The 15976-nt window shown below is 39.2% G+C and overlaps 1 protein-coding gene across 4 annotated transcripts in view; it reads left to right on the forward strand.

The window, feature by feature from the left end:
- The window catches only part of PARD3B (par-3 family cell polarity regulator beta), a 1082106-nt gene that overhangs the window by 596049 nt on the left and 470081 nt on the right, over positions 1-15976 (forward strand). For 3 of the 4 annotated variants that reach the window (XM_055290335.2, XM_055290338.2, XM_055290337.2), the window contains exon 11: positions 14837-15022. The exons of the other annotated variant lie outside the window; for it this stretch is intronic. In XM_055290335.2, coding sequence (XP_055146310.1) covers positions 14837-15022 — 186 coding nt within the window. The remainder of the gene's footprint in view (positions 1-14836; positions 15023-15976) is intronic. 4 annotated transcript variants of the gene reach the window in all.

Raw genomic sequence — 15976 nt, forward strand, 5'->3', positions numbered from 1 at the left:
CTGAACTGAGATAGTACTTGTTTAGTCTTTGAAGCATACTTAACTTTGTTGGAAAATTAAGATCCATTAGTTCAGGGAAGAAAGAAGTCCTGCTTAACCTACATCTAGCAAAATATTGATTGGAAGTGTGCTGAACTTTTAAACGTCTTGTAATTACACACTGATTTTACAGGAATTAAGGCCATAGAAATTGCTCCCTTACCCTTGCCCTGCTTTTCTATACATATAACAGCATGGGAGAGGAACACTTGGAAGATGAATACTGAGGAAGAGTAATGTGAAATAAAAGACAATATTCATTAGCCCGAGGCAGTGTTTTAGGGCTCTGGAGCCACCTGCACAATCCCCTTCAAGAACCTGGCATGAACAGTGCAGGGATATGCAGGAAGAATTTTCCTGAATCTAGGCTATGTATTTCCCTACTTTGGGGAAAATCTCACAAACCAAGAAGCTACTCTGAGGTTCAGAGCATAGAAGCAATATATGTGTCAAATAGAAAATGTGATAGCTAAGAGAAGGGAAAGATGTGATTCAGAGAAATATAAATTCTATATTATATCATTAACCCTTGATAGGTCCCATGTTCCACCCTCCTCCCCCTAAAAATGGCATCCAGTTGGTGGATGGGATTATTAGTTTTTATTCTTTACTTTCAAATTGCAGCATTATATAGCCATACTTTTGGCATCACCCCATGGTATTTGGAGAGTACTTTCCAACCATAGGCTGTGGACTTGGCCATGTGAATTCATTTGGCCAATAAGATGTTAGCAGATATCATGTGAGCAAATTCTTGAAAGGTTATTTTGTTTTTGCTTCCTTTTATCATGTGATAAATATACTTCAGGCATCTGGTGGTCCAAGGAAGATGGGAGATATGTGGAGCAGACGTATACCTAATTCATAGCTTGGGGGCAAGCCTGCATGAGCCTAGTGTAGATCAGCCAAACCTCAGCCAACCTGTAGCTATAAATGCTTTATTGTGCATATCATAATTTGGGGATGATTTGTTATGCAGCATTTTTGTGACAATAGCTGACTGATAAATTGCTTCACTTTTCCCTATGCATTAATTCCGGGTAGATTTCCCCTCTCCCTTCAATTTGTTTGTAGTATGATGATAGGAAGATATATTCACATTTTAATTTTAATGGATTTTTCATCCTCTATAAGACCTAAGTGACTTCTTATTTTATAGTCAGTTGTATCTGACAATTTTAACAGGGTAATTGATTTAATTATTAAGATAAAAGGCAAATTATATGTTTTTATCTACAAATGACATGTTGTATATATGGTAAGAACTTTTTCATTAAAATAGTAAACATGTACTGTGAATTTTAAGTGGTTGTTACCCACTGAGATTTCTCAATCTCTATTTGGAATTTAGAATTATTTATCATTAACAGCATACTAAAGGGGATTGGTATCCAGCAGGAATCACATTAGATGCAATTCAAACATGAGAGAAAAGGATGGGGTAAAAAAGGCTATGCTTTCATTGTTTGATATTCTTAGGAGCTTTAATCAACGAAAAGAAACTCCCCCCTCACGCCCCTACAAAAATACTGCCTCTTTTCGAGGCTGCGGTAGTACTGTTACTACATTATACCGTAATTTAATAAATGTGACTCCCTGAGCCTTAAAGTGAAATACATTTACTGGGTCCTCTAAGGAAAATGAAGATGATTGAGATGTAATCCCTGCCTTTAAAATCCTTGAGTTGGGAAGAAAGCTATATTATCTTAATTAAGAGAGTTACTGTACCCTAAATAATGGCACATATACCTAAACTTGAGGTGGCTGTGTAGAACACTCTTAAATTTCTACTCTACTGGTTTAAGATTATATTTTTCAACTATGGCACTTCCGAAGATCTCAGTGAAAATAACCAGTAACTCATTGTCTTTCTGTACAGAAACTTCCCAATCCAACTCCCCGCTGCCCCCACAAAAAAAAGAGAAAAGAAATTTCTCATGTGGAAATGAAACATCATTTATCCATTTATGGAATAAAGACAAGACTCAATTCTACAAATTTCAGAATGTACCTGCTGCTCTGCATCTTTTAAAAGCCAGCATGAGACAGTACTCCACTTTTGTGATACTGTGTTTTTAATACTAATTGTGAAATATGTCATTTACACAAAAGTGTGATGTAGAAATAATGGAACTGGAAAGTTTAATCATGCAGCTCTGTGGCATCTCTCAGACCTTGTTGGTGACCTACAAGGTATCTCTATCCTCTGCTCCTTTTCCTCTAGCCCGTTCTCCCCCATGTTCTCTAAGGCACCATTGCTTTAAGTGTATGGTAGGGAAAATTTCTACGGCATGCTCCGTGTAAAGTCGTTTTCATGGCCAGGGAAGTTTGGAAACCCTGCATACTCTGTCTCCCTCTCAAAGACTCTGAATATGTTTTAACTTTAAAAATAGCCTCCAAGAAGTCAAAAAAAAAAAAAAAAAAACTTTTCCCCCAGATTTTTTCATCATAGACACCCGCATTCTCTACCCATATGCAATGGCTGAGAGCCTGTATATTAGACATTGGATTGATCCAAGTCTTAGAGGGAGCCAGTTTGGTTGCCTTAGTTGGTTTCTGAAGCCAGCCCTAAATGAGCACAGCCTTGGGCCGGACCTCCTGGGGAAGCGCCAGCAGCCTGTGGATTGACTGTCCATATCGGAGGGCACCTGCACGTCAGTCGGTGCCACCCTTGCTTCCTGGGTGCAAGTCTGGTCTGTGGGTAGAGCAGGCACCGTAGCCCATGTACTCACTTTAGTGAGATGCTCTGTACTGTCATTTATGTTTCGTTCTTGTCCTTGATGTTGTGCTATCTTTTAAAGATGTTACATGCAGGTAGCCTGGCATCAAAGAATTTGTGATAGCAAAGATATTGGAAGTATTTTCCTAAGGGCCCAGCTTCCCAAATGGGCTACTTCTCAGGATCAGGCCCATTATGCTCCCTTTTAAGGTTATTAAATTGTTACATCAGGCCGGGTGCGGTGGCTCACGCCTGTAATCCCAGCACTTTGGGAGGCCGAGGTGGGCGGATCACGAGGTCAGGAGATTGAGACCATCCTGGCTAACACGGCGAAACCCCATCTCTACTAAAAATACAAAAAAATTTAGCCGGACCTGTAGTCCCAGCTACTCGGGAGGCTGAGGCAGGAGAATGGTGTGAACCTGGGAGGCAGAGCTTGCAGTGAGCCGAGATAGCACCATTGCACTCCAGCCTGGGCGACAGAGCAAGACTCCGCCTCAAAAAAAAAAAAATTGTTACAACATATTGTTTGTTCTTGAATGTTATGTTCATATAAAAGGACACATTCTTTTTTTGTTTTTTTGTTTTGAGATGGAGTCTCACTCTGTTGCCCAGGCTGGAATGCAGTGGAATGATCTCAGCTCACTGCATCCTTCGCCTCCCGGATTCAAGTGATTCTCCTGCCTCAGCTTCCCGAGTAGCTGGGATTATAGGCATGCGCCACCATCCGGCTAATTTTTTGTATTTTTAGTAGGGACGGGGTTTTGCCATGTTGGCCAGGCTGGTCTCGAACTCCTGACCTCAAGTGTTCTGCCCGCCTTGGCCTCCCAAAGTCCTGAGATTACAAGCATGAGCCACCATGCCTGGCCACAGTCATGTATTTTAATCACTAAATTATTGCACGTAAAATATAATACTTAAGACACGTCTAATCAGATTTCTCTAATCTACTTTTAACAGAAAGAAGTAAAAACAAATCAAAAAGTCCTATTGTTCCTCAATATCAACAAAGCAAGTTCTAGTTGTATAATTTCATAATGTCTGAATTATAAAATTTCTTTTTGTTATTTTTTGTGACACAAAATATTATATTCATTTCTTTAATCTTTATCTGGAAAGAAAAAACTTGCTTTTGTCACTAAACAATTGAATTTTCTGATCTTTCAAGGTTATATACTATATTTAGGGGGAGAGGGTTACTATAGGAATCTTAATTCTGACTTGCTTTACTTTTGTTAGTTTTAATCTGTGACTCAATATTATATTAAGGTACCATATTACATTAAGGTACTAAGTATTACATTGAACAGGCAATATGGAATGGCCATTTTCTGATATTTATTTTCTAGAATTAGATTAATCCTTTACTTTAAGAAAATTGGTTTTTGGTAAGTTAAGTCAGAGATCAGCTCTTGCTTTTAGTAGTTTCCTCCCTCTACCCCCTTTCATGGGGATGGGTTTTTAAAAACATGAAAAAAATGTCTCACTTATAAATAATGTCTAGAATTGTCTCACTCAAATCTGTTGTCGAAAATTATTTCAAATGAACAGATACAGATTTCGGGAAGTCACGTAAGGACATATATTTAAGATAGTGACATTATTGGACTAACTATAACCTACATCTTAAAAGTTTTCTTTTACTGAAAGTAAATACCAGAGCTGGTTACACCGAGCTCTGTGAAACTCTTCTCTTACTTATTGCAACGTTAACTTACATTTTTCCTTTCTTTATGAGTGACATAATATTGAATTTTGAGTTAACTCTCAACAAATTAGAGTACAATTCAGATGTGTGTGGGTTTTCTAATATATATCAGAGATCATAGGGCTATACAGACAATACAGACATATATAGTCTATATTCTAATTTATCTTTGTTGTCTATAGCTAGACAATATAGAGTATATATAATATTGTCTGTATTCTAATGTATTTTGCCCTCTAGACTTTATAATCTATATTGTCTATCTCTCTATATATTCTATTGTCTATCTATAGTCTATCATCTTATTGTCTATCTATATAGTCTGTATTATTTACAGGGTGAAATACTTTAAAAGGTCGTCTACATACTTGTAAATCACCAAGATTACATCAGCAGTAGTAAGTAAATATCCTTTACTATTTAGTAGAATGAAAATGATCCTCCTTAGATCCTTTTACTTTGACATGTGCCTGCTCATCTCTCATCTTTTTCTTTTCTTTACCCTCAGAAAAGTACAATTGAAAATAAAATGCCTCCCTGCTGTTGAAATGAGTCTCTGATCCCTACTCTGGGATGATATCCACATTCTGAATTTTGTATAATCCAATTGGCCAAAAACCTTTCATGCTTATAATAGCTACCCAGTGCTTCTTCAGAAGATTAAATAATTTCAGAAAATTAAGTGTCTTGCAGGTGTCTCATCCTTTCATTGTTGTGAAAATTTATTTAGCTGTAACAAAAGTTTCTTCACCTTAAATTTCTTAGAATTTACTTAGGCAAAAGTTAACAATGGATAAGCTTATTATAAAATATCCTGGCAGAATTGCCAGGTATGGCTTTTGCTTTATATATTTTAAAACTTATTCTTTTTTTTCTTTTTTTTTTTAAAAAAGCTCTTTTGTTTGAGTTTTGGTAATTGACAAAATGATTGCACGTGAAACATAACTCTTGCATAAAGTAAGTTGCTCACAACACAGACTAATTACACATTTGGGAGGCAAGGCAAAGACATCCAGAGCTTGCTCGTGCTGAGCCAAGAGCACAGCATTTAATGAAATGAGGGCCATAAAAGGTTCAGCATGGATGCTTTCAGGTCTGAGCTGAGCTTCTGGGAAATTGGACGTTGCCCCTGTGGACTGGTGGATTCCCCTGGGCTTTGAAAGGCTGGGTTATTACCACTTGCATGCGTGAATCAGGCACTGCTTTGCAATACAAGACATTTGTGATTCCAGAGATGGCCTCATTTGGAACACTCTAAAGCTAATAGTATGGATGTCTCCCCAGTCATCCATCTTCCTTCCTCTCTTTCTTCCTCTCATGCCAAGTAATTACTTTTGATATTTGTTTTCTAAAAAATGGTTAGTATATCTAGCAAGGCCTGACCAGGTAGACTCTTCAGTTTTCTCTTTCCCATTCTGAAACCCATGTTGGCCAGGCTGGTCTCAAACTCCTGACCTCAAGTCATCTCCCCGCCTCGGCTTCTGAAAGTCCTGGGATTACAGGCATGAGCCGCTGTGCCTTACCCCATCCTGGATTCCTATATAAGTAAAAGGAAACGTTTTATATATGTACCAATAAGTTTGTTTTCTACCACCCGTCCTCCTCTGTTCATCCCACAGAGATCATACTTCCTCTGGAAAATTAGCTGCCATGTAACTAGAAATATAACAATTACAAGATTCTCCAGTAGTTCATTCTGACCAACTAAGTGTTCAGTCATGAACCTGTGGATCTAACACTTTTTCATCTTAATTGCGCTGAAGTATCTCCTGTTTTCTCCACTCAGAGACATCTGGTATCCCTCTCAGTAAAAACTGCCACCCCTTCGTAGGACTTGGAAACATATGAACAGGCAGCAATGCAGCCTGTTGCTAAAACACCTTCTGGGCCCTGGTTGCTTTGAATTTGACTGCATTTGCCAATTGTTGATTCAGGGCAGTAGTTCTTAATTGGAGATGATTTTGACCGCAGGTAACGTTTGGCAATGTCTGAAAGCATTTTAATTGTCAGCTTGGGGAAGGGGGTACTGCTAATGTCTGGTGGGTAGTAGCCAAGGACTTGGTCAAATATCATGCACTGCATTGGACAGACACCCACAACAAAAAATTATCAGGCTCCAAATATCAGTTGTGCCAAGGTCGAAAAAGCCTAAGTTGAAGGTTCTGTATGACCAGCCCTGGGCAGGTGCTGGGCATTAGGCCTAAACCTATGCAGGGGAGGCATTAGAGCGTCCATTCTGGGCCTGGCTCTGGGAATCTCAAGGACAGAGCCTCTAGTGGCAAAGAATAACAAGTAATGAAAACATTTAAAACTAAATGAAATTCACAAGATTTCCCTTATTGCGCCAGCCAGGCTGTGTGTGTGTGTGTGTGTGTGTGTGTGTGTGTGTGTGTGTGTGTGTGTGTGTGTGCGCGCTCGCGCGCTCACTTGATATCTGTGAGTGGAAAGAGCTGTTGCCTGAAAGATGGAAACCAGGAGAATCCGAGGTCTAGATGTGCCACTGCTTGGGGGTTCGTCATATCACTAAGATCTGGCATTTAAGGCATTTGGTAGTACTTTATACCCGTTTCCATTTTGCTACAAAATGCTGTCTGGCAAGATTTGAGTTTAATTTTGAGAGTTACTGGTTGAACCAGGATTCTTGGAGGGAGGCATTCAGCATATTGATTTTTTTAATGTTAGATAAAGGGACATTTATTTCTAACAGAGGAAATGGCTGTGTTAACTACTCTAATGGCTTCCTTTACCATTCGGGAAGTTTGCTATTATTAGAGAGCACTAATTATGGCTTAAGCCTGGTACAGCATAAGGAAGATATAAAACATAACTGTACTTGGGTGGAGAATGTAAATGGCATACTATCTTACTGTCATTGTAGAAATCTGTCTTGGAATTTCTTGAGGGTTAAATCATGGAATGGACAAAAGTTGAGACACAAGGATACAGTATAGTATGGCAGTGAAGAGTCTGACAGTTGAACTCACAGAGTAGAATGGTGGTTACAGGCACAGAGGAGGAGGAGAGTGGGGAAATGTTGGTCAAAAGACACAATCTCAGTTAGGAGGAATAAGTTCAAGAGGTGTATCCTACTACATAGTGACTATAGTTAATAACATTGTAGTTTATACTTGAAAATCTCTAGGAGAGTAGAATTTAAGTGTTCTCAACACACACACACAAATTCGTAAGAATATAAGGTCATGCGTATGTTAATTAGCTCAATTTAGCTATTCCACAATGTATACGTAGTTTAAAACACCATGCTGTACTCCGTAAATATATATAATTTTGTTTTGTCATGACTTCTGTTCTTTTACATTTGCTGAGGAGTGCTTTACTTCCAACTATGTGGTCAATTTTGGAATAAGTGTGATGTGGTGCTGAGAAGAATGTGTATTCTGTTGATTTGGGGTGGAGAGTTCTATAGATGTCTATTAGGTCTGTTTGGTGCAGAGCTGAGTTCAACTTCTGGATATCTTTGTTAACTTTCTGTCTCATTGATCTGTCTAGTGTTGACAGTGGGGTGTTAAAGTCTCCCATTATTACTATGTGGGGGTCTAAGTCTCTTTGTAGGTCCCTAAGGACTTGCTTTATGAATCTGGGTGCTCCTGTATTGGGTGCATATATATTTAGGATAGTTACCTCTTCTTGTGGAATTGATCCCTTTACCATTATGTAATGGCCTTCTTTGTCTCTTTTGAACTTTGTTGGTTTAAAGTCTGTTTTATCAGAGACTAGGATTGCAACCCCTGCTTTTTTGTTTGTTTGTTTGTTTGTTTGTTTGTTTTCCATTTGCTCGGTAGATTTTCCTCCATCCCATTATTTTGAGCCTATGTGTGTCTCTGCACATGAGATGGGTCTCTTGATGGGTCTTGACTTTTTATCCAATTTGCCAATCTGTCTTTTAATAACCAATTTACATTTAAGTTTAATATTGTTATGTGTGAATTTGATCCTGTCATTATGATGTTAGCTGGATATTTTGCCCATTAGTTGATGCAGTTTCTTCCTAGCCTGGATGGTCTTTACAATTTGGCATGTTTTTGCAGTGGCTGGTACTGGTTGTTCCTTTCCGTGTTTAGTGCTTCCCTCAGGAGCTGTTGTAAGGCAGGCCCGATGGTGACAAAATCTCTCAGCATTTGCTTGTCTGTAAAGGATTTTATTTCTCCTTCACTTATGAAGCTTAGTTTGGCTGGATATGAAATTCTGGGTTGAAAATTCTTTAAGAATGTTTAATATTGGCCCCCACTCTTTTCTGGCCTGTACAGTTTCTGCCAAGAGATCAGCTGTTAGTCTGATGGGCTTCCCTTTGTGGGTAACCCGACCTTTCTCTCTGGCTGCCCTTAACATTTTTTCCTTCATTTCAACCTTGGTGAATCTGACAGTTACGTGTCTTGGAGTTGCTCTTCTTGGGGAGTATCTTTGTGGCATTCTCTGTATTTCCTGAATTTGAATGTTGGCCTGCCTTGCTAGGTTGGGGAAGTTCTCCTGGGTAACATCCTGAAGAGTGTTTTCCAACTTGGTTCCATTCTCCCCATCACTTTCAGGTACACCAAGCAGACGTAGATTTAGTCTTTTCACATAGTCCCATATTTCTTGGAGGCTTTGTTTGTTTTTTACTCTTTTTTCTCTAAACTTCTCGCTTCATTTCATTCATTTGATCTTCAATCACTGATACCCTTTCTTCCACTTGATCGAATCGGCTACTGAAGTTTGTGCATGCATCACATAGTTCTCATGCCATGGTTTTCAGCTCCATCAAGTCATTTAAGGTCTTCTCTATACCGTTTATTCTAGTTAGCCATTCGTCTAATCTTTTTTCGAGGTTTTTAGCTTCCTTGCAATGGTTTCGAACATCCTCCTTTAGCTCGGGGAAGTTTGTTATTACCGATCTTCTGAAGCCTACTTCTGTCAACTTGTCAAAGTCATTCTCTGTCCAGCTTTGTTCCGTTGCTGGTGAGGAGCTGCGATCCTTTGGAGGAGAAGAGGTACTCTGGTTTTTAGAATTCTCAGCTTTTCTGCTCTGTTTTTTCCCCATCTTTGTGGTTTTATCTACCTTTGGTCTTTGATGATGGTGACCTACAGATGGGGTTTTGGTGTGGATGTCCTTTTTATTGATGTTGCTGCTATTCCGTTCTGCTTGTTGGTTTTCCTTCTAACACTCAGGACCCTCAGCTGCAGGTCTATTAGAGTTTGCTGGAGGTCCACTCCAGACCCTGTTTGCCTGGGTATCACCAGCAGAGGCTGCAGAACAGCAAATACTGCAGAACAGCAAATGTTACTGCCTGATCCTTCCTCTGGAAGCTTCATCTCAGAGGGGCACCCAGCTGTACGAGATGTCAGTCGGCCCCTACTAGGAGGTGTCTCCCAGTTAGGCTACCTGGGGGTCAGGGACCCACTTGAAGAGGCAGTCTGTCGGTTCTCAGATCTCAAAGTCCATGCTGGGAGAACCACTGCTCTCTTCATAGCTCTATTGGAAATGCAGAAATCACCCGTCTTCTGTGTCACTCACACTGGGAGTTGTAGACTGGAGCTGTTCCTATGTGACCATCTTAGAACAAAATGGAAGAACATTCCATGCTCATGGATAGGAAAAATCAATATCATGAAAATGGCCATACTGCCCAAGGTAATTTATAGATTCAATGCCATCCCCATCAAGCTACCAATGGCTTTCTTCACAGAATTGGAAAAAACTACTTTAAAGTTCATATGGAACCAAAAAAGAGCCTGCATTGCCAAGACAATCCTAACCAAAAAGAACAAAGCTGGAGGCATCACGCTACCTGACTTCAAACTTTACTACAAGGCTACAGTAACCAAAACAGCATGGTACTGGTACCAAAACAGAGATATACACCAATGGAACAGAACAGAGCCCTCAGAAATAATACCACACATCTGTAACCATCTGGTCTTCGACAAACCTGACAAAAACAAGCAATGAGGAAAGGATTCCCTATTTAATAAATGGTGCTAGGAAAACTGGCTAGCCACATGTAGAAAGCTGAAACTGGATCCCTTCCTTACATCTTATACAAAAATTAATTCAAGATGGATTAAAGACTTAAATGTTAGACCTAAAATCATAAAAACCCTAGAAGAAAACCTAGGCAATACCATTCAGGACATAGGCCTGGGCAAGGACTTCATGACTAAAACACCAAAAGCAATGGCAACAAAAGCCAAAATAGACAAATGTGATCTAATTAAACTGAAGAGCTTCTGCACAGCAAAAGAAACTACCATCAGAGTGAACAGGCAACCTACAGAATGGGAGAAAATTTTTGCAATCTGTCCATCTGACAAAGGGCTAATACCCAGAATCTACAAAGAACTTAAACAAATTTACAAGAAAAAATCATAGTTGTTCGGCCGGGCACGGTGGCTCACGCTTGTAATCCCAGCACTTTGGGAGGCTTAGGCGGGCGGATCACGAGGTCAGGAGATCGAGACCACGGTGAAACCCCGTCTCTACTAAAAAAAATACAAAAAATTAGCCAGGCGTGGTGGTGGGTGCCTGTAGTCCCAGCTACTCGGGAGGCTGAGGCAGGAGAATGGTGTGAACCCAGGAGGCGGAGCTTGCAGTGAGCCGAGATCGCGCCACTGCACTCCAGTCCGGGAGACAGAGCAAGACTGCATCTCAAAAAAAAAAAAAAAAGAAAAAATCAAACAACTCCATCAAAAAGTGGGTGAAGGATATGAACAAACACTTCGCAAAAGAAGACATTTCTGCAGCCAACAGACACATGAAGAAATGCTCATCATCACTGGCCATCAGAGAAATGCAAATCAAAACCACCATGAGATACCATCTCACACCAGTTACAATGGTGATCATTAAAAAGTCAGGAAACAACAGGTGCTAGAGAGGATGTGGAGAAATAGGGACACTTTTACACTGTTGGTGGGACTGTAAACTAGTTCAACCATTGTGGAAGTCAGTGTGGCAATTCCTCAGGGATCTAGAACTAGAAATACCATTTGACCCAGCCATCCCATTACTGGGTATATATCCAAAGGATTATAAATCATGCTACTGTAACAACACATGCACACATATGTTTATTGTGGCACTATTCACAATAGCAAAGACTTGGAATCAACCCAAATGTCCATCAATGATAGACTGGATTAAGGAAATGTGGCACATATACACCATGGAATACTATGCAGCCATAAAAAATGATGAGTTCATGTCCTTTGTAGGAACATGGATGAAGCTGGAAACTATCATTCTCAGCAAACTATTGCAAGGACAGAAAACCACACACCGCATGTTCTCACTCAAAGGTGGGAATTGAACAATGAGAACAGTTGAACACAGGGTGGGGAACTTCACACACCAGGGCCTGTTGCGGGGTGGGGGTCTGGGGGAGGGATAGCATTAGGAGAAATACCTAATGTAAATGACGAATTAATGGGTGCAGCACACCAACATGGCCCATGTATACATATGTAACAAACCTGCAGGTTGTGCACATGTACCCTAGAACTTAAAGTGTAATAATAATAAATTTCATTAAAAAAAACAAATTTAAGTTATTCTTATTTCAGAATGTGAGCTCACTCACCCACACAGATGCTAGTTCTTGAATTTTGTTTGTACTAACTGAAAAACAACTTATTGGTTGGTTGACACATTTACCCCACTGGGGCCTGAATTCACCCCCTTTTAGGAGGGACAGCTTCCGAATATGCCATGAGGTGTCTGCAGTGTAGATCCATGCTCTCTGCAAACAGGGGCAGCGCCTCTGTTGCTGAGTCCTTTCCCAGACTCCTTTAAGAAATTTCAATAGGCTTTCGCAGAGCTGTGCCTGCTCCAAAATATGCATTGACATAATAAACCACAATGGATTTAAGTGTTTAAAGTCAGAAATACACTTTTAAAAATAAGTACTTCAGTTGGCCGTTGGAGCAGTAATACCTGGATGCCAAATTGAATTTGTTTAGAATAAACCACAGAGTAAACGTTAAAAAATAAAAAATAAAAAAAATTTTGATTTGTCAATTAAAATATACATTTATAAGAAAAAATAATAAAACACTTTCCACATCATAGTTTATCTATAGAAAATGTGTCACCTTAAAATTGTATACTTTTGTTGAAAATGGATATTGAATAATGTCAAACATGAAAATGTAGCAGATCACTCAGAAGTATTCACTAGAGGAAAAGATTTTTAAAAAACAGAGAGTCTGACACAGGAACCACACTGTGCTTGAGCCCCACAAAGCTTCCACATTCGAAGTCTTCTGGACTGTAAGCATGGCGTTTATTTGCTGTGCACCTCAGTTTCCTCATCTGTGAAATAGACATGACAACAAACCTCACAGGTTTGCTGTGAAGCCTAAGTGTATTAATATGTGTAAAGTACTCAGAAATGAAGTAGTCAATCATTGTTAGCCTCTAGTGTATTGTTTCTGTTGTATTTTTGAATCTCAGATGTCAGAGACTTAAAAAAAATTTCAAAAGAAAACGATAATGCAACCTGATTTCTATTTTGCTTCTACCACTTAAGTAATAAATGATAGGTGTTAGTGCAAAGAGTGGTTGTCAGTCTTACTAAGAATTAAATATAATTGCCAAAAGAGGAATGATTTAATCGTAAAATGAAGTGATTTGAAGGTATTACTAAAGCAAAATTATTTCTTGTCTCTTTGTCTCTGACAGACAAAAGCCAGAGAACCTTTCTAGTTTTTCTCTTGAAATGGTGTTCACAAACTTACAGTAGGGTGGTTTTTCTTTAATTTGCACTTTAATTCAGTGGAACTTTATTAGATTGAAATTAAGCAAATCCCAGAGAGGCCTGGAAACATAAATGGGTGTGAAATGTTATGGATTCTAAATTGGGCATTTTGAAAGACAAAGATGAAGGCTAATAGTTTACATTTAGTACTAAACTCTGTCATTCCAATGGAAAAAAAGACAGCTAGTTTGAATCAAATAATGGGATTTGTTTTTTAGGTAATAATATAATGAGTTAGTTAAAAGAGCTAACTTGTAATAGATTTATTAAGCCATAAAGTTTCATTTCTTTGAACATCATATTGTCAAAATCTTCGCAGACAACTTCACTTATAAGAAAATTAAATGAAAGAACTATTTCTTTAAAAGGTAGATGTGGATTTTATCTATTTGGGGAAGGGTTGAAAATGCCACGTCAGTGGATCTGGCTGTGATCCGACCTCTTAATCCTGTTTTAATTATGGGTTCTTTGCTACTTCTGATTTTATAGTTATATGTGACTGACATTCAGACATTCATAGTAATTTTTTAAATATGTAATTTTACATAAGAGTCCCTTCAATGTGACCTTAAGGGGAGAGTCTCTAGATATAATTATAGAGAGGAAGGAACTACCGACCTAGAATGAGTTGATCATTTCCAGGGGTATCTCATTGTGAGATTTTTCAGTTGAACACTGTGGCAGTTTCACAATTCTGCAAGCTTGACAGGAATGCAGAAGGGAGACCCACAAAGATTCTCATGTGGACAGCACTTGTCTGTTCCCTCTGCTGTATATTTGAAAACACTAGGGACCAAATATGATTAACCACATACTTCTCCCTGGAGACTTGAACCCTAAATATGCCTTTTGCCACCATAGTCTGTGTTTTTTGAGACCAGTATGCTTGCAGCTAGGTGTCATTTGTCAAATATGACATGAATATTTGTTGTGCATGATCATTTTTGTTTAGGTTTAAAAATTTAATGGCAGTGAGTTATACTACCTGAAGATGCAGGCTGAAAGCATGAGTTTTGATAAAGTGAAATTTCATTTGATGATATCCATTATAAATCATTTTTCTCTAACTTTAAAATAACATCTCATTTTTACTGTGTCTTATTAACAAACTTTACCAATAGTGTTGTTTCCGTAGTGAAAGATATGTTTTAAATTATATATGCCAAATATTTTCCTGAAATTTTAAGACGTTTCCACACTAAGCTCTGTTTCTTCATCTGTAAAGTGAAGATGTTAAGACTCCATTATCTCTAAGATCTCTTCTGATACCCAGGGCACCCTAAGTCTGATGTCCAGCCTTTTTTGTTATGGAGAGTATCTTGGTAAATTTCCAAAGGCTTGCGAGGTGTTTCAGATTGCATCACTCTGACTTGCCAAATGATCCTCTCTATTGACCATCACCAAATATTATTCCCCGAAACCTCTTCCCCTGCTCCATAGATGTGACTGTGGCTCCTTGTGGAGAGCGAAACCCAGCCTCTGCCTGCGAGGAGCCGATTACAGCTGTTAGAGGTCCAGTCATCCTGTCCTACTGATTGCATCTGTGTCTGGTCATCTGAGAGAGTGAAATATTAATCTGCTTTCTTCTCTTCACTCTTTTCATGTGTATTCCCCGAACAGAAAGGAGAACCTGACTGCTGTGCACTCTCCCTGGAGACAAGCGAGCAGCTCACCTTTGAGATCCCCCTGAATGATTCAGGTTCTGCTGGCCTCGGGGTGAGCCTAAAAGGGAACAAATCCAGAGAAACTGGAACAGACTTGGGGATTTTTATCAAATCCATCATTCATGGAGGCGCTGCTTTTAAGGTGGGTAGGAATGACATTTGTACATCCTTTGAGAAGGCACTTGGAGATGTGACTGTTGTACTTACAGACTGAATGGAGAAAGTGTCTGAAGACTTGAGGCCACTGAGGCTTTCCCGCTAGATACAAAAAATATATGTGTGAACAGATCTGGGGAATAACTGGCTGCTGTTTTTGTACCTTAACAGGTTATTTTTACTTCTTAGAGTTACCTCTAAAAACCCAACATGATTCACATTCTTTTTTGTATACTTTTTATTACTGCATTAGGATTCCTCTGAATTTGTAAACTGACAGAGTTGAGCCTAAAAGTACACAATCAGAAAAACAAAACTAAAAACAAGTAAACACAAAGGCAGCAAATAAGACAGTTGTGCTTGCAAGAATGAAAGCTCAGTGGAGCCTGAGAGTGATTGTAGTATAAATTAAAGGCCATTTATCACATTTTATACACTTGAAGAAAACCATGGTACCCAGAATGCATATTTCCTTTCGAATACTTAGAGAAGCTTATAGGTTTCCAGAAAAAGAAGGAAGGTCATGCTTCAGTCCTTTCACGTTGAGGTGAGCATAGTGTACTGGTTAGCTAGATGGCCGGTGTTCAAGTCCAGCTCAGTCCTTGCTAGCTGTATGGAAATGTAGGCAAGGGTCTTGACCAGCTGTCTCCCATTTCCTCACCGGTAGAATGGTGATAATAAGTAATACCTACTTCATAGGCTTCTAGGATTCAATCACACAATGTGATGAAAACAGTAAAGTGATGATAGAGGAAGGATACACGTTGGCACCTCTTGCCACCCTCATTATTATCTCATACCGTGCAAGGAGACTTCTTGAGTTTGAATTCTGCCTTACCTCCTCTCTCCCTGTGAATGTAGGTAAGCTGCTCAGCCTTGACATGCCTCAGTTTCCTCATTTGTGAAATTAGCAGTGCCTGGTTCCTCATGCTGCTGTTAA

This window comes from Symphalangus syndactylus, chromosome 8 (genome assembly GCF_028878055.3).
Source record: "Symphalangus syndactylus isolate Jambi chromosome 8, NHGRI_mSymSyn1-v2.1_pri, whole genome shotgun sequence".
Lineage (NCBI taxonomy): Eukaryota > Metazoa > Chordata > Mammalia > Primates > Hylobatidae > Symphalangus > Symphalangus syndactylus.